Source organism: Gracilinanus agilis, chromosome 4 (genome assembly GCF_016433145.1).
Source record: "Gracilinanus agilis isolate LMUSP501 chromosome 4, AgileGrace, whole genome shotgun sequence".
NCBI classification, from domain to species: Eukaryota; Metazoa; Chordata; class Mammalia; order Didelphimorphia; family Didelphidae; genus Gracilinanus; species Gracilinanus agilis.
In genome coordinates this window covers 25025591-25049437 of record NC_058133.1, presented here as the reverse complement: position 1 = coordinate 25049437, position 23847 = coordinate 25025591, and the positions used below count along the sequence as shown (strand labels likewise).

The following is a 23847-nucleotide window of genomic DNA, read 5'->3' as shown; positions in this document are numbered from 1 at the left end:
CTTTGGGTCAAATTTTGTGAGCCAACTATTACTCTGGATTCTGAGCAACGTTGGCATCATGTCTTTAGTTACCCAGTGATGGTCATCTCAATGGAAAGTGACCCAGGCCAGTTTTTTGTACTTCATAAAGGACTTTTATTCACATTAACTTGATTCACTAATTAACGTGATTATTGTTTAAGGAGGAATACAGAGATGTTTCAGGCTATCCTGGACCACACGAATTACATTTGGGCTGCATGTCGTATCTCTATCAATGGCCCCAGCCCTAGGAGGCTCCCGTCTCTGTTGTAGTTTTCATTTGATATCTATAATTTGAATCAGGTGCATAGAGATGTAGAATAAAATATATTTCTATATTATGTTGGCTGTTTATATATTTATATGTATATCTAATGTAAATATAAAAAGTTTATAGAATATTTACTGATTGAGAGAAAGGGGTGTTATAATTTTTTCTTGTTTACATTTGATTTGATTTTTATTCCTTTAATGTTCTATTGTAGAATAAGAGTTATCTTTTTCTTAAACCCTCACCTTGTGTCTAAGTATTGGTTCCCAGGCAGAAGAATGGGAAGAAGTGACTTGTCCAGGGTCACACAGCTAGGAAATGTCTGAGGTCAGTTTTGAACACAGGACCTCCTATCTCCAAGACTGATTGCCCCAAATAAACTTATTTTGCTCTGAGAGACAGAGAAAGACAAAGGAAAGAGAGACAGAGACAGAGAAAAAGAGGAGAGAGATGGGGAAAGAGAGGAAGGAGAGAAAGAGATTGAGAGACAGAGAGACAGAGATAAAGAGAGATGGAGAGAGAGAGGCAAAGACAGAGATTGAGAGACAGACAGACAGAGGAGAAAGAGAGAGAGAGATTGAGAGAGACAGAGAGGAGGCAGAGACAGAGAGAGAAAGAGAGACAGAGACAGAGATAAAGAGAGATGGAGACAGAGAGAGACTGAGACTGAGACAGAGAGACAGAGTTGGAGAGAGTCAGAGACAGATTGAGAGACAGACAGACAGAGAGGGGAGAGAGAGATTGAGAGAGACAGAGAGAGAGGAGGTAGAGACAGAGAGAGAAAGAGAGACAGAGATAAAGAGAGATGGAGACAGAGAGAGATTGAGAGAGACTGAGACAGAAAGATAGAGATAGATGGAGAGAGAGAGTCAGAGACAGAGGTTGAGAGACAGACAGAGGGGAGAGAGAAAGAGATTGAGACAGAGAGAGAGAGAAGGGGGAGAGAGAGAAAGAGACAGACAGAGAGACAGAGAGGGGAGAGAGAAAGAGACTGAGACAGAGAGACAGAGATAGATGGAGAGAGAGAGTCAGAGACAGAGATTGAGAGACAGACAGAGAGGGGAGAGAGAAAGAGATTGAGACAGAGAGAGAAAGAGACAGACAGAGAGACAGAGAAAGAAACAGAGATAGAGAGAGGAGAGACAGAGACAAAGACAGACAAATAGACAGAGATGAAGAGAGAGACACAGAGAGGGAGAGAGAGGAGAGACAGTGACAGAGAGACGGACAGACAGAGAGATGGAGAGACAGAGAGAGAGGGAGACAATCAGACAGAGACACAGACAGACAGAGAAACTGGCCATTAAGTCCAGTCCTTAAAAGCATTTGTGAAGCTTCGGCATCTACCTAGAAAGGAGAACAGCAATATTCTCACCTCCCTAGTATGTCTCTTTTCGTTCAGCCAAATCAAGCTGGCCTTTTCTGCTGCGGGCAGCTCTGGGCAGTCCCCTGTGGGACACTGCTGGGTCAGCCCATCCCTCCAAGGACCACTCTGAGCTCCATGTGCCCAGGCATGGCCTTTATTAGCCTAGGCATGCCTTTATTTGTTCTGCATCCCCAATGTTTAGCCTGTGGTCTGGCACCTCCTGGATGTTTAATTAGCGTTTGTTGATCGATCTTCTCAAACAAACCCAGGACCCACACTTTCCTCAGGACTTCCCTTACCTCTCCTGGTCCTATGGCCCTGCCAGATTTTGGCCCTCCCACCCCCTGGCACAGGCCTGGGCCCCGCGCTCTGCCAGCACCCAGCTCAGGGCTCCACACCCTCTTGGTGGCCTCCCCTGCTGGGCTGTGACCTCACCCATGGTTGCCCTTTTGATCCCCATTCCCTAGGCTCTTCCTACTCTGTCTGCAGCCTCCTTCCTGCCCGGCAGGTTGGGGCCCCATTTCCACCATGGCGGAGCTGCTGTTCTGGGTCAAGCGTCTCTGGGTCTTGCTCCAGGTGGTTGGGCACGTTGTGGTGGGGAAGCTGATGAAGACCCTTTTCCCAGACATGATGAAGAAGCACATCCTGAGCATGGGCCAGAAGAGCAGCATTTTTCAGAACCCCAACTTTAAGTATGAGAACTGGGGTCCCACGTTCTTCACTGTCCCCTATTTCCTCTTTGTCCTGAAGGTCCGGTGGCAGCGGCTGGAGGACCAGGCACTACAGGGAGGGCCGGCCCCCAACTGCCCTGTGGTCAGCCTCAAGGGAGAGAGTCACCACATCTGGGACTTCATGCACGGTCAGTGAATCGTCCTCGCTCGGGGGAGTAGGAAAGGTGACCTCGGCTACGTGTCAGTAAGCAGGACTGAGCCAAAGCGCCGCTGTCACACGCTAGCCACGGGAGGGGGCCGGCTCACGTTGTCCATCTGGGTCATGCTTTCCCCAATTTCAAAATGGGGAAATTGTCTACTTCAGTGGACGTCTGACCAATCCTGTGAGTGAATGTCTATGAGACCATCTTATGGACTGTTCAGTGGTCAGCAGACTTCTTTGATTTATGTCTTTGTAGCCCAAGCGCCTGCCACAAAGAATCCAATACAGAAAGCACTTAATAAAGACAGGCTTGGGGGCAGCTGGATGGCTCAGTGGATGGAGAGCCAGGCCCAGAGACGGGAGGTCCTGAGTTCAAATCTGGCCTCAGACACTTCCTAGCTGTGTGACCCTGGGCAAGTCACTTAACCCCCCACTGCCTAGTCCTTACCATTCTTCTTGCCTTAGAACCAATATACAGTATTGATTAAAGACCCAAGATAAGGATTTAAAAATATATATATATATATACATATATTTTTTTAAATAAATAAAGACAGGTTTAATTAAATAGAGTTGTGGATGATGGTTTGCTTGGGAGTAATTCCAGCCTCTCCTTGGAAATGGACCTTAAACCATCTAATACAGTCCTACTCCTTCCCTCCTACTTTATAGGTGAGGAAACCAAGACTCCTGGTGGCAAAGTGCCCTCCGCCACCCAGTCTCTAAGGGGCAGAGCCTGCAGTCCGAAACCCAACTTTCTGGACTTCAAAGTCTGGCCCTTTTTCCCTTCTATCAGACCACAGGACTGACTCGAGGGACCCTGGAAATCTCAGAACCAAACTTGACCAGGACCTGCTGAAAATGTTACCATTGCTTTTTGGACTAAAGAAGCTTCCTTGATGCTGATTTGATCATTAGTACCTAGTGGGGCCATTAGTATATGGACTGGCCAGTGTTGCCTTAACTCACTTTGCCTGGGTAGCCCAGTGGTTAGAATCACCTTGGGCTGATCAGGCCAGAGCCACATCTATCATCACATTATGATGATGTGTCCTCGGCACCCTGCACAATGGCTGGCACCAATTGGGTACTGGCTGAATTGAATTAACTTCACATTACATGTGCCAGCTTCCTATTTCTCCACCTCACTCTGGAACAGAGGGCACTTTAGTTATGGCTCTGTCACAAATTGAACCACAGTTTCCCCATCTGTAAAACTAACAAGTTGGAAAAAATGATTAAGGTTACTTTCTCCTCTATGTTCAGGGTTGTACGGTCTAGCCTTCGGTCTAGCATCCTTTGTTCTATGGTCCCTCCCAGACCTAATGTTTTTTCCGTGTTCTAAGGTCCTTCCCAGCTCTGAATTTCTCTCTCCTAAGGTCCCCTCCAGTTTTGAAATTCTGTGCTCTGAGACCCTCTCCAATTCTGTCATTCTCTGACCTAAGGTCCTTCCCACTTTGACATGCCTTGTTCTAGGTCCCCTCCAAGCTCTGACATCCCCTGTTCTAAGGTCTCTCCCAATCTGACACACCTACATTTGATGATCCAGTTTGTATTCAGAGCCATGAACCCTCTTCAGCTGAGGCCCAGGAGGCTCCTCACTGCCTGGCGCCATGTCAGTGGACTCCAGGGTTTCATACTTATATTTCTGTTGCAGGCAACAGGCCTTTGGTGTTGAGTTTTGGAAGCTGCACCTGACCCTCATTTATCTTCAAATTTGACCAGTTCCAAAAGATCATTGAAGACTTCAGCTCAGTAGCAGATTTTCTCATTATCTACATTGAAGAAGCTCATGCCACAGGTATTCATCCACGGTCCTGAGTGGGTGGCTGGCCAGCTGGCCTATGTCATGGCAACCTCTGGGTTTTTATCACTGCTATTCTTCTAATGAGGCCTATATGACCACCAGGAGGGGATTCTCAGATGCAGGTTGGAAAAGATGGTTTCTGAGGTCCCTCCCAAATCTCAAGACTCTGTCACTGGCAGCTGGTAGCATATTGGATAGAACACTGGGTCAGGTCTATCTGGGCAAGTCACTTAATCTTTATTTGCTTCAGTTTCCTTACCTGTAAAATGGGAATCATAAATAACACCACTTACCTCCCAGGGTTGTTATAAGGATCAAATGAGATTATATCTGTTAAGTGCTACAGGGCCTGGCATATAGTAGGTACTGTATGGATACTTTTTTGCCTTCCCCTAGTTCTCTTTTTTGAAGCTGCATATCGCACTCTCAGAGACGAGGGGCCCCCAAAAACCATCTTTTTCTTTTTCTATTTTCCCTTTTTAAAAAATGTTATTTTTAAATTTTTTGCCATGGCTACATGATTCTAATTCTCTCCCTCCCCTCCTCTCTCCCCCCTCCCAGAGATGACAAGCAATTCCACTGGGTTATACATGTGTCATTGTTCAAAACCTATTTCCATAGTATTCATTTTTGTATTAATCTTTTAAAACCAAAACCCCAAAACCTATCCCCATACAAACAAGTGGTAAATCACATGTTTTCTTCTGGATTTCTACTCCCACAGTTCTTTCCCTCGATATGAATAGCATTCTTCCTCCTAAGTCCCTCAGAGTTGTCCAGGATCATTGTATTGCTTTTAGTAGCAAAGTCGATTACATGTGATCATCCCACAATGTTTCAGTTACTGTGTACAATGTTCTCCTGGTTCTGCTCATTTCACTCCCCATCAGTTCATGTAGGAAAGGCCATCTTTTTAAAAAGGTTTAATTGATAAAAATTTAATTTAAAATTCATACCTATCACATGTAAAAGCCAGTTGAATTGCTTCTTGGCTATGGGAAGAGGGAGGGAAGAGGGGAGGGAAAGAATATGAATCATGTAACTGTGGAAAAATATTCTTAATTAATTAATTAAATGCAGATTTAGAAATATTATATCTATCTATTTACTTATCTATATCTCTTCATCCAATCGTCCCCAAGTAATACTTCTTTTTTTTTAACAAAGAAAAATAGTTAAGTAAAACAATCCAACATGTCCACCATATTTGATAGCATATACAATACTCTGCATTCTTTATCCACCACCTCTTGTCAAAGGGGAGGGAGATACATTTCATCATTACACTAATCTGAATTCCAATATCTCCCCAGTGCCATTTTTCTATATATAGTTCTATTCATTACATAATTATTTTCATAGCTCTGCTTTTTTTGTTCCATATCAGTTGATCCAAGTCATTCTGAATTTTTCTAAATTCTTTCTATTCATTATTTCTTTCCTTAAGAAAAAAAAGGGGATGCAGTGAGATGGCTAAGTAGATAGAGAGCAGGCCTAGAGACAAGAGATCTTGGGTTCAAATCTGACCTCAGATGCTTCCTAGCTTTATGACCCTGGGCAAGTATCTGAGATCACATTTGAACCCAGGACCTCCAATCTCTAGACCTGGCTCTAAGTATCTGAAGCCAGTTTTGAACTCATGACCTCTCATCTCTAGGCCTACTCTCAATCCACTGAGCCAACTTCAGATACTTTCTACCTGTGTGGCCTTGGGCAAGTCACTTAACCCCAAGGGCCTAGACCTGACCACTGGTCTGCCCTGGGAACAATACTCAGTGTCAATTCTTAGATGGATGGTAAGGGACTTTTTTTTTTTTTTGAGTATATATGTATTTAAGTTCAGAAAGTACCAGAAATCTATCTAGGGAACCCAGATTAAAAACTCCCTAAATCAGATAATCTCAAAGGTCCCTTTCTCTTTTAAATCTATGATTCAATGTAGCTGCTCCTATGACGGGCAGACCCCAGGTCTTCTGACTCCCCAAGTCCTGTAGTGCTCACATGCCCTCAGCCTGTTTCTGGTGGGCAGCTTAGCGATGTGTTTTCTACCAAGGTGCTGAACTCAATGGTTGTCTTCCTCCAAATGCTGCAAATTCCCATTTGTTCTTCCCAAATAAGCAACTCCACTGGGCAAGTGTCTCCTTGGAGCTGGATGCCAGCTTCCAGCTGTGACAGAGATGCACTAGAGAACTTTGGGTAGGGGAAAGGACCCATCAAGGACCTGGGCCCCACTCACTGCTTCTCTCCTCAATGCTTTCCTTTTCAGACTGAAACACTCGACACCTAACCTGACTTGTCTGTCTCTTCTAGATGGCTGGGCTTTTGCAAACAATATAGACATTAAAAAGCATCGCACCCTCCAGGATCGCATGGAGGCTGCCCAGCTGTTGATGGACAGGAAACCACTGTGCCCCATCGTTGTGGACACCATGGACAACTTGACCACCAGGAACTATGCTGCACTCCCAGAGCGCTTTTATATTCTTCTGGAAGGCAAGATCCTCTACAAGGTATGGGGGGGGAGGGGGAGGATTCACATGGGTTCTGTGGTAAAGAACTTGGGGGTTTTAGGGAGCTACAAGCTCCATGGGAGTCAACAAGACGGCACAGCTGTCTACAACGTTAATATAATCTTGGGAAGTGTTAAGATAAATACAGACAAGGGGCAGAGAGGCGCCTCAGTAAATAGAGTGCCAGTACTGGAGTTGGGAGGACCTGGATTCAAATCTGGCCTCAGACATACCCTAGCTGTATGACCCTGGGCAAGTCACTTGACCCCAATTGCCTACTCTTTGCTACTCTAGAATCGATACTAAGACAGAAGGTAAGTTAAGAAAAATCTAAATACAGACTAATATGTTTCCTCTTCAGTGGCTCCAACTCACATTGTATCCTACAGATAACCAAAGTACATAAAGTAAGCAAGTGCCCAGGTAGACCCGACCCACAAAACCTGAAAATAGGAAGTGTTCTCCAATTGTATTTCCCTCCATCTTGAACAGCCTCCCAAGGGAGAGGCAAGAAATCAGGATAGAATCACTAGTTCTGGGGCTAATGAGACATTAGAGGTATTAGAGACGGGCTCTAGCATTTACTGCCTGTGTGACTTTGGACAAATGGCGAGGCCTCAGTTTCTTCATCTGTAAAATGGAGGTATGGTATGAGATGATGTCTGAAGGCTTCCTACTTTGGAGCCCTGTGATTTTCTTTCCTTTTCGTCTTGGTGTACTTGGCAGCCACTTCCACTCTGCACCCTCGTGCAGGGGACAGGGCTCCTGCCCCCCTGATATTTCCGTTAATCCCTGCTACCTGTGTGCTAGAAGGGCTTTGAGGGGTGCTGGGGATAGGGGGTGGAGAGGACAAGGAAAGGTGTTCTAAATTATGAATTGCACATTGGTGATACTGGGGGTGTTGGACAGGATCTTCTGAAGACTTGTCACAGGGAAGAACGCCAAGGGCAGAAATTGCAGAAGTAGATTTTGACTTGAAGTAGAAATCTTGGGAGTTGGGAGATCTGGGTTAGAGATTTTGCTTTGACACCCACCAGTTGTGGCTACTCTCCAGGCCTCGATTTGTTATTCAGTTGTTTTCTCATTAACTCCTAGTGACTCCTTTTGGAGTTTTCTTGTCCAAAATACTGGAGTGGTTTACCATTTCTTTCTCTGGCTCATTTTGCAGATAAGAACACTGAGCTAATGGGGATTAAGTGACTTGCCCAGGGCCACACAGCTAGTGAATATCTGAGGTCAGATTTGAACTATTTTTTTGGTCCTTCAGTCATTTTGGACTCTTCCTAACCCTAATTTGGAGTTTTCTGGCACAGATTCTGAAGTGGTTTGCCATTTCTTTCTCCAGCTCATTTTACAGATGGTAAAATGGAAGCAAATAGGGTTAAGTGACTCATCCAGGGCTACATAGCTAGAAAGTGTCTAAGGTTAAATTTGAACTCAAGTCCTCCTGACTCCAGGGTCAATGCTCTATCCAATGTACTACCTAGCTGCCCAGGCTTTAATTTGCTCACCTGTAAAAGAAAGGGACTGGGTGCAATTAGGTGGGTCAGCAAATAGAGAGCCAGGCCTGGATATGGAAAATCCAGGCCAGTCAAATCTGGCCTCAAACACTTTCTAGCTGTGTGACCTTGGGCAAGTCACTTGACTCCTATTTCCTAGCCCTTACCACTCTTCTACCTTGGAACTGATACTTGGTACTAATTCTAAGACAGATTTAGAAAAGAAGAAGATGAAGAGTTTGGCCCATTAGTCAGTAGGGTGCCTTCCAGTTCTAAGCATCAGATCTTTAGTAAGGAGCAAAGATTGACATCTTAGTCAATCCCCATCTGATGGTTCTTTCTCTTTCAGGGTGGACCAGGCCCTTGGAGTTACAACCCAGAAGAGGTCCGGTCTGTCTTGGAAACACTGAGCAGATAAACCATTGGGAAGTTCTGTACTTCCAGTGACAGAGGTGATTCAGGCTTCCCACCCTCTAAGCCCCTCAGATCATTCATTCCAAATATTCTGGCTGAGCTAAGGGTGGTTGTTTCAGGGAGCCGCTGACTGTTAGTTCCCTGAGAACAGGGCCAGGCCCAACACCACAGAGACATTATTAAAGCCTCCCTGACTGGTTCTTTTCTTTTTGTCTTAAAGGATGCCTGTTCAACTTGTTGTTCAGTGATGCATGTTTGTTTAAGAAAATCTGCTTTCTGGTGTCTCTGCAAGTCATAGCAGACTCCATCCAGCTAGGAAAGGATCCATTAGACACGTTGTTGTTGTGCATTTCCATCCTGCTTCTACAAATATTTATTTATGATAGTCACAGCCTAAAGCTCAGGGCAGCTGGGATTTGATGTGAGAAAATGTTTGTAAGAGGCAGTGAGTACACATGGAAGTGATTAAAAGTTCCTAAGAAGACCTCTGACTGTGTGACCTTCTCATTTTCTTTTCCACACAGAAAGGCTCATGGTGAATGATTGAACAAACGGATGAATGAATGAATGAATGAATGAATGATTGAAAAAATATTTACTGGGGGCAGCTGGGTGGCTCAGTGGATTGAGTCAGACCTAGAGACAGGACGTCCTGAGTTCAAATCTGGCCTTAGATACTTCCTAGCTGTTTGACCCTGGGCAAGTCATTTAATCCCCATTGCCTAGCTTTAACCACTCTTCTGCCTTGGAACCAGTATACAATATAGATTCCAAGATGGAAGGCAATGGTTTAAAAAAAAGAAAAAACATTTGTTAAGCACTTCATTTGATCCAGGCACTGGACTAAGCATGGAGGATACAAATACAGAGGAAGACGGGCCCTGCCCTCAGGAAGCTGACATTCAAACAGGGTCTCTCAGCACACACAAGGGAAGAGTGCCCAGAGGAAGGTGGCTCATCAAATTACAAATTACAAAAATAATGTAATTTATTGACATGGCCTTTCCAGAAATAATTGAGTGGGGGGATTGTAGGGAGAAATGTGGCAGACTGCAGAGGCAGGAATGATGGAATCAGAGACCACAATTTGTTCAGCCATTCCACAATTGATGGACACCCCCTCATTTTCCAATTTTTTGTTACCTCTGTGTGCAATTTTGCTTTTGGGCCCCCCTTTTATTGTGGAAATCCACTCTCTCCACCTACTTTTCAGGTTGTGTTCAATGGGAAAGCTCCCTCAGCCCTCTTGCTTTGACTCCTTTTCTTTTGATGTGCTTTTTTAAAGATCAATTTGGAAGGCTATTCAGAGCAGTTTCAGACTTCTGCTGCTACTGAGCCAACATCTTGGCTCCAACCTTTTTTTTTTAATTTTGCCCGTGAATTGGGAATTCTGTCTCCTCTTTGCTGATTTGTCCTGGGGCTAAGTCTTCAATGCAGTCTTGAGGTTCAAAAGGGCCCAGCCTGCTGGATGTCTGGACCTCACTTCAAGCTTGTGCCAGGGCCTGAGACTTCAAGGGGTGCTTTTTTTGCTGGTGTAGCCCCTGCCCTGGGATCCCAAAGTTAGCCTATGCCCAGTCATGGAACCTACACAGTAGGTGGGGTGGGAGGGTGGTCAGCCAGCACTCCTCTGTATGAAGTTTTGCTTCCAGTTCCCCATTATCCTGTGAAAATTGACTCTCTACCTACCTTTCAAGTTGTGTTCAGCGGGAGGGGCCCCTGACTCCATCCTAGTGTTGAGTTTTGATTCCTATCATTTTGAAGGGCTTTTTAAAGATTGGTTTGGAAGGATAGTCAGAGCAGTTTTGGCCATCTTGGCTTCTCCCCTCCTCTATTTTTTTTAAAATCCTTACCTTCTATCTTAGAATTAATACTAAGTATCAGTTCCCAAGGGTGGTAAGGGCTAGGCAATTCAGGTTAAGCTTTGCATAGCTGGGAAGTGTCTGAGGTCAGATTTGAACCTAGGACCTTCTATCTCTCTAGCTACCATAAGGGGTAAAAAGGGGTTTTGATTGGGTGAATATTAAAAGGTTTGGTCTCCAGGGAATTGAATAATTATCAATCCCCAATTAAGGAATAACCTGAAGTCAAATTGACTTGTATGGAAGTTTATTTACAAATGAGAAGAAGAAGAAATAAGGAAATGGGAGAGAGGATAAGATAGGATAAGTGATCTAACACACTAGGTAATTTGCTCTGATCTCCTAGTTTAACCCAGGCAGATCTAATTAGCCCTCAGTCAAGAGAGGTTCCGCCTTGAAGGCCGAGGGCTAGAAGGCCCTGGAATTCCAGGAAGATTTAGTCTTTACATTCACCATGTATAATTCTAAGAGAAAGATTTAAGAAAGTTCTCAACAAGATCTTAAGGTCCCAGGTCCAGAGCTCCTCCAAGTCCCAGTCACGAACCAGAAGATCCCTTTCAGATGTAAGACACGAACCCAAAAGCCCTGCTGAACTCACTGAACTCCCTTTTTAAAGGGGCTTCTTTTTGGTCACTTCCTGTGCCTTCCTCCTAGTTTACGTGTCCAATCATAACAGACACTTTTCTTAGGACTGCCCAGGAGGCAGTCAGTAAATTCTGATTTGTCACTCACTCTAGCAAATGTGGGTCACAGACCTCCCAACTTGTGAGTTAAGTGGAGATGTTTTCATCTTTGGTGATTAAATCTAAAGATGGGCAGGGTAGATTTAATCTCATTATCACAATCCCCCCAGAACCGTAATCATTTGGGAGACTCATCTCCCCAATTGATCATTTGATGTAATCATCTTGTACCCCTAAAAATCTTCTAACTACAATAGTTAGAGATAAGATGGAAATAGGAGAGAGAGAGAGAGAGAGAGAGAGAGAGAGCGCAAAACCAATGTTTTGCTAGACACATTGACAAAATGTGGCTAACAAAAAAAAATTCGGGCAAGAGTTTACAATTCAAAATAATTGTTCAATCCCCTTAAGTTCAATCAGTTATATCCTAAAGTTCATTCTGGATCATTTTGATTCAGTGTAGGTTTCTGTAGGCATCTTTCTCCAAATAGCTCATTTTCTGGATTCAAAACAAGCTTCTTTTCCTGATAATTTTCTCGAACAAAATTTTAAATCTTGGATTTTTATGAAAATACAATCCTCCTTGAAGAGAGTGTTGATCAACACCCAGATCAGCTCAGAATATATCATTGAGTTATGAGGTGTATGAGTCAATTATCAAAAGAAAACCCCAAAACATAAAAAGAAAAACAAATAGAAGAAAAATTAAATTTTGGGAGAAATGAAAAATTCAAAATAAGAATCAAAATATCAAAAATCTCTCTATATAAACATTTCTAAGTAAACAAAAATAAATTCATAACAGGCCTTTTATTAGGGTCCAATTAAAGTAATTTCTTTCCCATAAATCTATAGGACAATATAACATTGCACTTACCCATTGGCAGCCAAGGCTACAGGAAGTTGCCATACCATAAGAGAGAAAAGAGGACCAGATTTTGTGTGTAAGGGAAGTGTACATTCCCTGGTCCGATTTAACTTTGTTCTCAGGGATAGTGGAGACAGAACAGCCAATTATTAGGTACTTGATTTTGTGGTACTAAGTGTCCTACGTCTTAACAGATGTCAAGTATCGCAACTTCAAGTCTCACACTAGGTTCAAGTCCTTTTGTATTGGCATAGAAGTTCAACAATCCTACTTGGATTGGTATGTTTTTTTGTTTTTTTAACTTGTGCTCCATGGCACTATTCAGATTAAGTCTGTGCTTGTATGGCATTGTGCAGATGAAGTTTGTGCTCCTTTTTTGATCCCATTTCCTAGAATCAGACATAAACATTAATCATAGTCCCAAAACATTTATCAATAAATGACAGGTTTCCATAATCTAAAACTTTTGGGTATGCATTAATATTATAGCAAATATATTTTAAACATATTACTGCAGAATCAAAAAAAAGATTAATATTGATTCCACATACTTTAAGTACAAGAGATTAAAAAAAAAGGAAAAATCAAATATTCTATTGGAAAAATAAAAGGCAATAGTAAAATAAAATTCAGGAATTCAATGTGTTCCCAAAAATGGTGACCAGTTTTCTATGGACTATTATCTCCAATGCTTGTAACAGGATACAGTCAATCAGTTTCAATAGAAGGTGCTCTCTTTACTGTGAGCAATGAATCCAAGAGTCCTTTTCTCCAATTTTTATAGCTGTTGGAGTGGTTAACAATATTTGAAATGGACCTTCCCAGGAAGGCTGAGTTACTCCAGTGCACTGGAAATTCTTTAACTACACCTTGTCTCCTGGGTTCAGGTCACAGTGAAAAATCTATTGGTCCTGCTTGTACTGCAGCTCTGGATTCATGGAGTTCAAGCAGTTTGTGCTGTAATTCCTGTATATAGGAAACAATAGAAGTATCTCCCCCTAATAGTGATGTATATGTAGGAGAAAAAGGCTTAGCCTGTAGAATTGTGATGAGATTAAATCTACACTGCCCATCTTTAGATTTAATCTCATTATCACACTACTAAGCCAGGTTGCAAAAAGCCTTTCCCATCTCCTTTCAAAGCTCATATCAAATATTCCCTTCTACACAAGGTCTTCCCTAATTTCCCCAACTGCTGGACTTATTGCCCCTATCTTAAACTTCAGTATGACTTTTGGGTGTGAGTACAATTATATGTAGTTTCTATCCGGCCTTCATCAATGGACCATGATTGTAGATGGCTACTGACCTCTGCCATCTTCTTGCTATTCTCCTGGTTACTCTATCCTGCCCCTTGCTTTAGGGACTGTAATCACTGCCACCCTTATTTCAATGAACTGATCTATGGCTTCACTCACTGTTTCAGGGACTTCTGGACCAAATTCTATCTCCTGGCCATCACTCCCCTATATGTCAGAATATAAACTCCTTGAGAACTGGCCCAACCATTCTGGAGAACAATTTGGAATAATGCTCAAGAGAACTAAAACTGTATATGTTCTTCAATCTGACAATACCACCTCCTGCATCCCAGAGAGATAAAAGAAAAAGGACTCATAAGTATGAAAATATTTATAGCAGCTCTTTTTTGTGATGGCAAAGAATGGGGAACTGAGAGGATGCCCACCAATTAGGGAATGGCTGAATAAGTTGTGGTATACAATTGTAATGGAATATTAAAAAATGGTAAAGGAGATGGTTTCAGAGGAACCTGGGAAGATTTATATGAACTGATGCAAAATGAAGTAAGGAGAACCAGGCAAATAAGTATACATAGCAATAGCAATATTATGTCACTGATCAATTCATGAAAGTCTTAGTAACCTGTAATGATCCACATCTCCAAAAGGCTCATGATGTGAAATGCTGTCCACTTCAAGAGAACTGATGGACTTAAGCATGCAGATGAAAGCATAGCTCTTTCCCCTTAATCTTCTTGGTTTTCAGGGGGAAATGTAGCTAATAAAGAATTCTGCATGACTGTATATGTATATTGGATATCACATTTCTTGCCTTCTCAATGGGTATAGAAAGGTCTGAAGGGAAAGAAGTTGGAACTCAAAAATAAAATTAAACAAAAAAGAATGTAAGTGCTTTGAGGTTAGGGGCTGTCTCTTCCTTTTTGTATTGCCTTCATGGCCGTTGGAACAAATTGTTCTCATCCATCCATTCACTCATCCCACTGAGAGAAGTCTTCACATTTTACATAGGTGGGGTAGACATCTTCCTAATTCACAGGTCTGAGACCTGTCAGTTACCCTCAACCTGGTTTAGCCCACCTGCCAAGATGGTTTACGGGGTGTAGACACTAGGCATGCTGCAGCTTCTTGAAGTCATAAGTGAGAATTGGGTAAAAAGTAGACACCAAAGGTGGATGAGCAGCCCTGAAAAGGACTCTGCAAGTCCTCACACCAGAGCTGCCAGTCCTCCCTGAATAGTCCATAGACCTCTTGAAGACAGCATTAGAGAAAGGATTCCAGCCCAATCAGGGATAAGCCATGAGGTCCTTTCAGAGCTGAGGGTCTGAGATTCCATGAACCTCATTCCCATTCCCAACCTCAGCCTTTTACACAGTGGGACACAAACAAATGGTTGCTAAAAACTGAATCTGGCACATGACTGGAGAGAGACACAATTGAAACCAAACTCCTTTAATAGGCTGGGAGAATAACTATGCATATTTATGGGTTTAACTACGAGGATAACTTTATTTATACAAATAGTAGTACAAAATCATACACAAGCCAGTTGATTTCAGGAATTCTTAGGTAATGGCTGAAACACTCATCCCTTCTATGGAAACTCTGTGCACAGACACAAAATGATCGTAGGCTGATTTGATAATGAACCGCAAGTGAGTCGCATAGCCGTCCCGGAACTGTAGGAGAGAAAGAATCACTGGGAATTGCCAGGGTGGTAGACAGACTTGTACAACAATCTGGTGACGAAGATGGGCACAGCCCTGCCAGGCACCACAGACTGCCAGCCCATTTTTAAGATGCCCCTTTAAAGAGAAGCCCTCATGCCAGGAGGCGGTGAGCACAGGTGCCCTGCTCATGCACTCAAAGCCAGTATTAAATTGATTATGGGAGGTGGATGGGCCACCTGGGTCAGGAACCAGCACACATCGTCATCAGGAATATATAATGCTAAGAGCAAAATGGCATGGCAGGGCTTGGTTACGGGAGGACCAGGATCCTGTGGGGAGACGAGGTCCAGCTGACACTGACTGACTGTGTGGCCCTAGATGAGTTCTCCTAATTCTCCAGGCCTGCCTTACAGAGACATTGGGAGGAAAGCCCTACATAAGTGAGAAACGATTAACACAACACAGGAAAACCACAACTGAGATGCGCTGGCATCTCTTCTGCTCGTCATGCGCATCTCTAATCCCATTTCACAGATGAAGAAATTGGGGATGAGCATCAAAGTAATTTACCCAGGGTCCCACAGTTATCAAGAGGAGGGGTCTGGGTTCGAGCCATGGTCTTCTGGATTCTAAGGGCAGCCCTCTGTCTCTCATTCCCTAATCCTTCCAATAGAAATCAGTTTTCCTTTCTTAGATTTCACATCTCACTTTGTCCATGTTTTGTCCTACAGTGTGTTTGAACGATCTCTTAGATTCTAATCTCCTGGAGGACAGCGACCAGGTTCCCTCCAACCCCCAAACCCTATCCCAAGGTCCTGCACAGAGTGGGTGTTTTAGAACTGTTTGCAGTCTAGAAACTAAAGATCAAGGGGGTGTGGGTAGAAATAGGGGGCCTGTTGGAAAAGGAGGAAAGGAAGTCAAAGTGCATATTATTTTTCCTCTCTGGCTTTGCCTCCACAAACATGGCCCATACCTGGGCCTCTGATGTCTACTGTGGCCTCTCTAAAAGTCCCTCCACAACCACTTGTCGGACCTAACAGAGGGTAAAATACTGAATTTAGGGGGATTTGGCCAAAAAGGTAATGAGGCTATTACATTTGGTGCTGGGCCTCAGCCAGGGAATGAAAAGCAAAACTGAGAGAGCAAGACCTCCCACAACAGGTCATGATTCTCTGGCTGGCTGGCCCTTGGGCTCTGACACCCCACACCACTGGCAGGTACCAGGCAGTCCTGCTGCTTCTTTGTGGGCCTTCCCTGAGCTTGCCTGGTCCAGAATCTCTGAACCTTCCCCACTTGCCTCAACCTCTTATGACTACATCAATCAAGGAGGCAGGGCTGAATGAGATCAACCCTAGAAACCACCAATTCCATGCCCTTCACACCTGACCAATAAGGAGACTAAGGCACAGATAAGAGAAGTGACTTGTCCAAGGCCATCCAGAGCACACAAACAGAGCTACACCTCCAGCCCAGAGCCTCAAAACCCAAATCTAATGTAGGAGATGCACCCAATAGCCCACCTTCCCCACCATTCCAAAAAGCTTCTAGAGTCCCATCTCCAGAGACAGAACCAATTGAATATCTAAAAAGGATTCTGTGAATTTTTGCTAATTTTTTGTAATTATCTGGATTTGGCTGAAGCTCTCCTCCCTGTTATATTTAGATGGTATTCTAGGAGCAAGGCCCTCTGGCCAAAGTTGGGACTAGTGTGGCAGCCCTTCATGTAACACCTCAGGCCTGGTGCCATGATCCAGTCCCTCGGCCACACAGTGAGCTCCACAGGACCCCCAATGTCCCATGTGCTGGGCTGCCCCAGAAGCGGACTGTCTGCTTTGTTTCATGAAGGGATTAAAGGAACCTTCACTGGTCTTTGCAGGGCTGGGATTTGTGCCCTTTAAACTAGCCCGTGCATGAGCTTACCATGAATTCTTCAATCTGAAGCTGTCCCTCTGTGTGCACCAGGTCTGAAAGAGTAATTCAAAGACAGAAAGTTACTAAGACAGCGATCCTGGTCATGTGCAGTCAGACACAGATCATCACGTGATGATGGACAGACCACCATCATGGCTATTCCCAGGTCTCATGAAGAGAGTCTCAGCACAAACCTTGAAACCCTTTCTCAGCCCAGATCCCTTCTCTGCTTCCTCTGAGGTCTACTTCCTTTGGTCTGAAACCTGCTTCTGCAGGGTGCTGATGACAAAACGGGCCCATCACTACAAAGGGTCTTGCCTTTGGTTCAAACCAAGAGATTCCAAAGCCAAATGGTACTTTAAAAAAACCAAAGGTGACCCTTGATGAAAAGTGAAGCTCAATGGTGAGGACATAATGCCAAGTGCTACCAGAACCACTCCTATTGGGCCCTTCCTGCTGACCACTGAAGCAAGGACCATGAATAGCTCTGGGAGGAATGTGGGGAAGGGTCTTCAGGCCAAGCTGGATCAGCCAAAGCTTCTAGTGAACTCCTTCCTTGGAAGGGTTGTTAAACCCCACCTGGGCAATTTTAGAAGTTTAATCAGAATGGGTTACTCAGCATATCAATTAGGTAGATTCCTATAGAAAAGCAAAGTCATTCCAAGGGACTAAGCATCAGGGTTAGAAGGGGCCTTAGAATACAGAGCAGGGAGAACCCTTGGGCTGGAATGCCAAAACTGGAATGTCAAAGCTGGGACAGAGCCAGAGGGAGCTTAGAACCTAGAATGCCAGAACTGGCCCCACACACCAGTTAGGAAGGAACTTAGGATAGAGCATGTCCTTTGAACCAAAGATTTAAGGCTGAAGGGGCCGTGGCCAACCCCTAGCCCAACTCCCTCCTTCTCAGGGGAAGATGGGACCAGAGTTGGGGTTTACTGATTATAGACTCTTTCCACTGCACTAAGGAATCACACTCTTATAAAGGGGTCAGAAGGAAAAAAAAATCTTCACCCTTTTCCCCCCAACTGGGATAGGGAGGCCCTAATTACCTCACTTCTCCACACTTACCTCTTTCTACCCACCGCTCAAAGTCAACTGGCTCTTTGGCGTTGCTTTTCTCAATCCTCAAACTGCGCACTAATGAGGTAAAGACAAAACAAGCGTGGTGTCAATTGGCCTGTGTCCCACCCTGCTAACCCTCTGTCGATTTTCTCTCCCTATGACAACCCACCCCTTCTGGGGGTCTGGCCTCCCTTTGGGGGAAGTATCTACACCTAGGGAGATTTGTCTTGCCCAATAGAGCCCCAGATGGTTTTTGGTAGCAAATAACAAAACCAGCTGGTGCATCTGGGAATGGAGGGTCTGACCTATCCTCTTCCTTCCTGTTCCTGAGAATCCCAAGTAGCCAGGATTCCCTATTCCTGATAGGAAGTCAACTTTCCAGTTGACAAAGAACTCCCCCCTGTAAGGGAGAAAAAAGGGTTTTATGGGTTCAATATATTAACCCCTTTTTCTCCCTTACACCCTCAACAACTCTTTTAGGTCAGATGGATAATCATAGTTTCTGGTCTGGATTTCATGTGACTTCATCTGCGAAGGGAGTCCATCCGTGAGGAAAGCTCTTCTAATTGATGCGGATCACCACTAGGACCTCACCTTATAGGTTATAGGTTAAGAGACTTGCCCAGGGTCACTCAGTATGTAGCAGAAGTAGGTTCCTCACTCTGCTGCCTTGCCCAGAGAGGGCCAAGGGAAGCCCAGAGGAGAAATGACTTGCCCAGGGTCATGCTGTCTCTACTGTATATGAGTGTGTTATACTGATGGGGAAGGAGAGCTATAGCTGACTGGAGGAGATGGAATAGAGGAGACTACAGGAGACAGATGTTTGAAGGAAGGGCTAAAAGGGATGGATGCCAAACTTGGCCTTGAGAGAAGAGGATACTGGGACTTGAGTCGGAGGCAGGGGTATGATGGGAAATATTTAACAACCCACTCTGAAGGGAGGGACAATGCACATAAGACACACCACTAATGACATTTTTCTCCATACTTTTTTGAGTCCAGACAATCAACAACCATGAATCAGACCCTGATTCAAACTGCTCTGTGGAGCACGCCCATGAAGACAGGGGAAGTTGGGGGGTGGGGGTGGGGAGTGGAGGGGCAATCCCTGCTTCCAACCCTCTGACGTAGCAGCTGGCACTATGTGGGAACTCAGTAGAGGTGGGTGAGAGAAGGCAGCAGAGTGAGTTCTAACAGGAGACCTGTGCCAACCTCTGGGGCCAGATCAGGGAGGGTTTGAGGAACAGATTCCTACCTTCTCTAGGCAATCATGAGCTCTAAATGTTGATTCTTTCCATTTCCTGTAAATTCTAGTAAAGCATTTCTTTCTTTAAAAACAAAACCAAAAATAAACCCTTGTCTTCTGTCTTAGAATCAATACTGAGTATCATCTCCAAGATAGAAGAGTATTAAGGGCTAGACAACTGAGGTTAAATGACTTGCCCAGGGTCACACAGCTAGGAAGTATCTGAGGCCAGAATTGGACCCAGGACCCCACCCCCCCATCCATGCTGCCCTCTCTCCAGGGTGAGTTCTCTCTCCACTGAGCCATCTAGCTGCCCCCAATATAGCTTTGCTTGAAAAACCAAGGCAAAGGAAGCAGGTGATAGCTCAGCAGGGCTCAGAGTAGTGCTGGAAGAGGATGCACAGGAAGCTGGCCTCCCAACAGCCTTGGGGAGCCAACAAATAAAGGGTGGAAGAGGAAGAGGATCCTTGTGGAAGTCCTCTCCATCCTCGACTCACCTCCTCACTCTCATCCCTTGGTCATCTCACCCATTCCAACATTTCGATGACCCCTTTATGAGGACAACTCTCCAAGGTGCATGTGGAATCTAGACCTGTCTTCTGAGCTCCTCTCTTACCTTTCTGATGGCCTAGAACAGTGGTTGGCAACGTATGGTTCTCCAGCCATATCTGGCTCTTTTGAGGGCCAGATATGGCTCTTTCTGCAGGAGCCATAAAGTCCATTTTCTTTCAGGCACTGTTACAGGAGCTGCACTGTGAGCACTGTACGGCTCTCACGAAATTACATTTAAAAAAATGTGGGTTTTATGGCTCTCACGGCCAAAAAGGTTGCCGACCCCTGCTCTAGAGGATCTGTCCCTGGAAGCCAGCTCTCAGGCTCCAAACTGAACTTATCTTTCTCCCAAATCCAGGCCTCTAAATTCACTATTTCTCTCTGGGCCCACCATTCACTCAGCCTCCTGTGCCTGGGGTCATCTCTGGACTATAGTTTGGCATAGAGAGGATCTTTCTTTCTACCCCAAGAAGGAGACTGGGGGATGGGACCAAAACAACCAGAACAAAGGATGATCCAGGATTGTGGTCTTCCCAGAACCTTCAACCCATACACCCTGAAGGAATGCTATCCACTCCCATAGGCAACCTTTTTTGCTGCATTCCCTTCTGGCTAGGCACATTTCTGGGGCCCCAGAAGGGCAGTCACAGAGTGCTCGGAGCAAAAGAGCAGGGTTCTCAGTTTTAAAAAGGAATTTGGCACTGATGCCAAATGAATCTGCAGTAAAAATGCCATGGTATTTAGTGCTCTGGCAAACTGACTTCTGCTTTTAATAAGGCCTCTGTCAAACACCTTCACACAGAGGGTTACATGGCTTTGTATCTTGCAAGGTGTTCAGCCTTCAGTGGGGAGAAAGGCTGTTTGGAACATTAGACCCTCCTTCTCACTCCCACTCCCACCCTCCACTGAGCTCTTCTTGTCTGGAAAAGGCAGGATGCTCATCTCTGATCTCCCTTACCAAAATAGCACTGGAGGGAGAGCCTTTCAATCTTCACGTGTTTGTGAAAACAGATGATGAACTCCTGGGGGAACATCCCCGTGGTGGTCCAGAATGTGGCAGCATTCCTGGGGGTAAAATGAGGTTGGCTTTTTTAAGAGGCTGGAAAAGGCCAGAAAGGCTTGTCTATTGGTCTGTTCTATAATTCAATTCCATTTGATGACTATAAAGACAAACCACAAAGTAATGGTTCTTACAACTGAGAGAGGCAAGACTGGACAAAGGACTTTCACATACAATGTGTGGCCTGAGCATACCTAGGGTTTCTTGGTCTAGGGCAGTGATTCCCAAAGTGGGCGCCACCACCCCCTGGTGGGAGCTACAGCAATCCAGGGGAGCAGTGATGGCCATAGGTGCATTTATCTTTCCTAGTAATTGCTATTAAAATTTTTAAAAATTTATTTCTGGGGGCTAAGTAATATTTTTTTCTGGAAAGGGGGCGGTAGGCCAAAAAAGTTTGGGAACCACTGGCCTAGGGCATCCCCCAGGGAGGAAATGCTTTCCACCAGGGAAGATCACCTCTTCCAATTAGAATTTGAGCATTGCCTGGCCCACAGAAGGCTCCTGAGAGAGCCTAGCTCTCTACCCTTACATAGCACCATCTCAAGGACTCCTCAGGGGAAGTTTGCAAATATTATTGTCCCCATTTCATAGAGGAGGAAACTGAGGATGAGAGGCAGTCCTACAGGCTGGCCTAGACTTGGCTCTCCCATTGTTCATTAAGCTCAGGGTTCTTTTTCCTCTCTCTCATGTCAGCTCACTTCATTTAGTCTCCTTTTTATGGGCTGTAAAGCAGGGCTTCAAGGAATATACTCTTGTCAAGCCTCCACTATGTGCCAGGCCCTGTGCTAAGTTTATCTTGTTAATTCCACTGAACTATTTTTGTTTTTTAAATATAGTAGCAGATGCTTTTAATAATTATTGCTTTGGAATAAAATTTGAAATTCCATATCTGACATCCTTCCTATTTTTTAAATTAAAATTTCTTGCAGATAAATTTTGTATTATCTTGTTCATTCTATACAGTATCTTTTGAGTAAATAAGTTGGTATAGCACTAAATTCAGAGATTAAGTTGGGTAGTATAGTAATTTTTACTATATTGATATTGCTGAAACAGACACTAACTCTTTGAATAATTGGGTCTTGTTTTTTAGGCTCATTGGACATAGATCTGTAGCTGAAAGGGACCTCAGAGGACAAGTCCAAAACCTTCATTAGAAGGACAAAGAGACTGAAGATCAGAGAGGTTAAGCTATTTATTTGCCCAGGATGGAAAGCTAAGAAGTCTCAGAGATGGGTTTTATTGCCTTCAAATCCAGGCTGCCTCTGCAAAAGCTATTTTATACCTTTTTCTCCTTTTTTCTTATTAAATAAATGGCAAATTAGAAAAGCCTAAGGCCAAAGGCACCACAAGTTACAATTACCCTTTATGTTGCCCTGCTTCACTGTTTTCAGGGCGTTTATACTTATTACGGCCCATATGCTCATTTCTTTTTTGCTTTGCCCTTGAAGAGTTCAATGGGCCAGACCTAAAACCAAACCCAGTGAAAGAAGAGAATTTGTGGACGTGAGAGCTGAGCTGGGATGAATGATCTTAGAAGGAGTGAGGCGAGCAGGCAAGAGGCCACAGGGCTGGAGAAGGACCTCGCATGGACAAGTGATATCCAGTTTGCCTTCTCAGGGGCAAGGATGACGTCAGAGAAATCGCTGTTGAGAAAGGGAAGGGAAAAGCCAGGGTTCGTCTTCCCTTATAGGCGGGCTAGACTCATCCATTGCAGGATGCTCTGTTCTCCTAAGCTGACCACGGAGAGGGATGTGAGCGCTGGAAGGGGCCCAGGCGGCCAGGACGAGAACCACCGAGGCCAGCGGGCTCTGGATTCAAGTCCTGCCTCACCCTGGCCCCTCCCAGCCCCGCCTCGGTTTCACCAGCGCTGGGGGCCTGCTCTCTTTTTCCACCCCGTCTGCAGCCAGCCCTCCCGCCCCCTCCCCGGGCTCACCCGTCGATAATATTCTCGGGCGGGTACTTCTCATCGCTGGATGTGGCCAAAATGACCTCAGTGCCCTCGGTGGACAGGGAGAGATCAACTACGCGCATGGAGGGGCCAGAGTGAAGCTCCTGGTCAAGCGGAGGCTTGACAACCAGGGGGCGACGCCAGAGTGTGGAGGCCGGGCGACCGGGGAGGGGAGTAGTTGCTTGGCAACCAGGGGGCGGTGCCAGAGCGAGGCCGCTGGGCGGTGCCAAAGCTAGGCCCCTGGGCGGTGCCAAAGTGAGGAGGGCGGGAGGCGCGGGAGGGAGGCCGGGTAACGGGAGAATGGCTCCAAAGAGAAGCCAGTGGGAAAGGGAGGGTGGAAACGAGCTTCCTAGTAACTGAGGGCGGTGCCAGAGCTTGGGGGCCTGGGCAGGGGGCGGTACCCGACAAACCAGAAGCCGTCAGAACAAACCGGAAGGAGGCATTACCTAGCGACCGGAGGAAGGAATCTACTTTGAAAAGGGAGTTGGGGCTGGAGTCTCACTGAAGGGCTTCCGCCCGTGTCTGTATCCCTCCGCACCAGCGTTCCCTCTCCTGCCTGGGCTGGAACTGAGCAGGGATTGGGCCAGTCTGCTCCGCCCAAGCAGCCCGGACACTCCCTGTTCTAAGGGCCCTCCCAGCTCTGACATTCCTTAAAGCTCCTCTCTGGTTTAAGGCGCCATGATCTAAAATCTCCTTAGTTGTAGCATCCTCTCTTCGGAGAACGTAGCGTCATAGACTTGGACCTGGACGGGCACTCAGAGGTCATTGAATCCAATCGACCTCATTTTACAGTTGAGAAAAGCGAAGCCCAGGGAAAGGAAGCGACTTGGCCAAGGTCATCCTGCTCTGATTTTTTTCCTCCTTTCTTCCAAGCTGTTTCTTTCCCTGCCTCCCAACTCCATATTAGAGAAGGCCAACTTTGACACAGATCTATATGTGAAACCATACAATACATACTTCCATGT

General features: G+C 45.1%; 2 protein-coding genes across 4 annotated transcripts; one reads left to right on the top strand and one right to left on the bottom strand.

Annotated features, from left to right (window-relative positions):
- The first annotated feature begins 2186 nt into the window (after positions 1-2186).
- On the top strand, positions 2187-9245 carry DIO1 (iodothyronine deiodinase 1). Of its 2 annotated transcripts, XM_044674287.1 has the most exons (5): positions 2187-2517; positions 4189-4332; positions 6649-6848; positions 8697-8799; positions 8982-9245. In XM_044674287.1, exons 1-4 carry the CDS (start codon positions 2187-2189, stop codon positions 8763-8765), a joined length of 744 nt encoding a protein of 247 aa, XP_044530222.1. In that variant the 3' UTR covers positions 8766-8799; positions 8982-9245. The 2 variants fall into 2 exon arrangements, with proteins under 2 accessions (XP_044530222.1, XP_044530221.1); XM_044674286.1 differs by having other exon boundaries at positions 8697-9245.
- A 5670-nt stretch (positions 9246-14915) lies between these two features.
- Positions 14916-23163, bottom strand: HSPB11 (heat shock protein family B (small) member 11). 2 transcript variants are annotated; one of them, XM_044673987.1, is made up of 5 exons: positions 22868-23153; positions 20830-20936; positions 18080-18148; positions 17021-17064; positions 14916-15109 (listed from the first exon to the last, which is right to left on the bottom strand). In XM_044673987.1, the coding sequence occupies exons 1-5, from the start codon at positions 22963-22965 to the stop codon at positions 14996-14998; spliced, it is 432 nt and encodes a 143-aa protein (XP_044529922.1). In that variant the 5' UTR covers positions 22966-23153; the 3' UTR covers positions 14916-14995. The 2 variants fall into 2 exon arrangements, with proteins under 2 accessions (XP_044529922.1, XP_044529924.1); XM_044673989.1 differs by lacking the exon at positions 18080-18148 and having other exon boundaries at positions 22868-23163.
- Between the last annotated feature and the right edge of the window lie 684 nt (positions 23164-23847).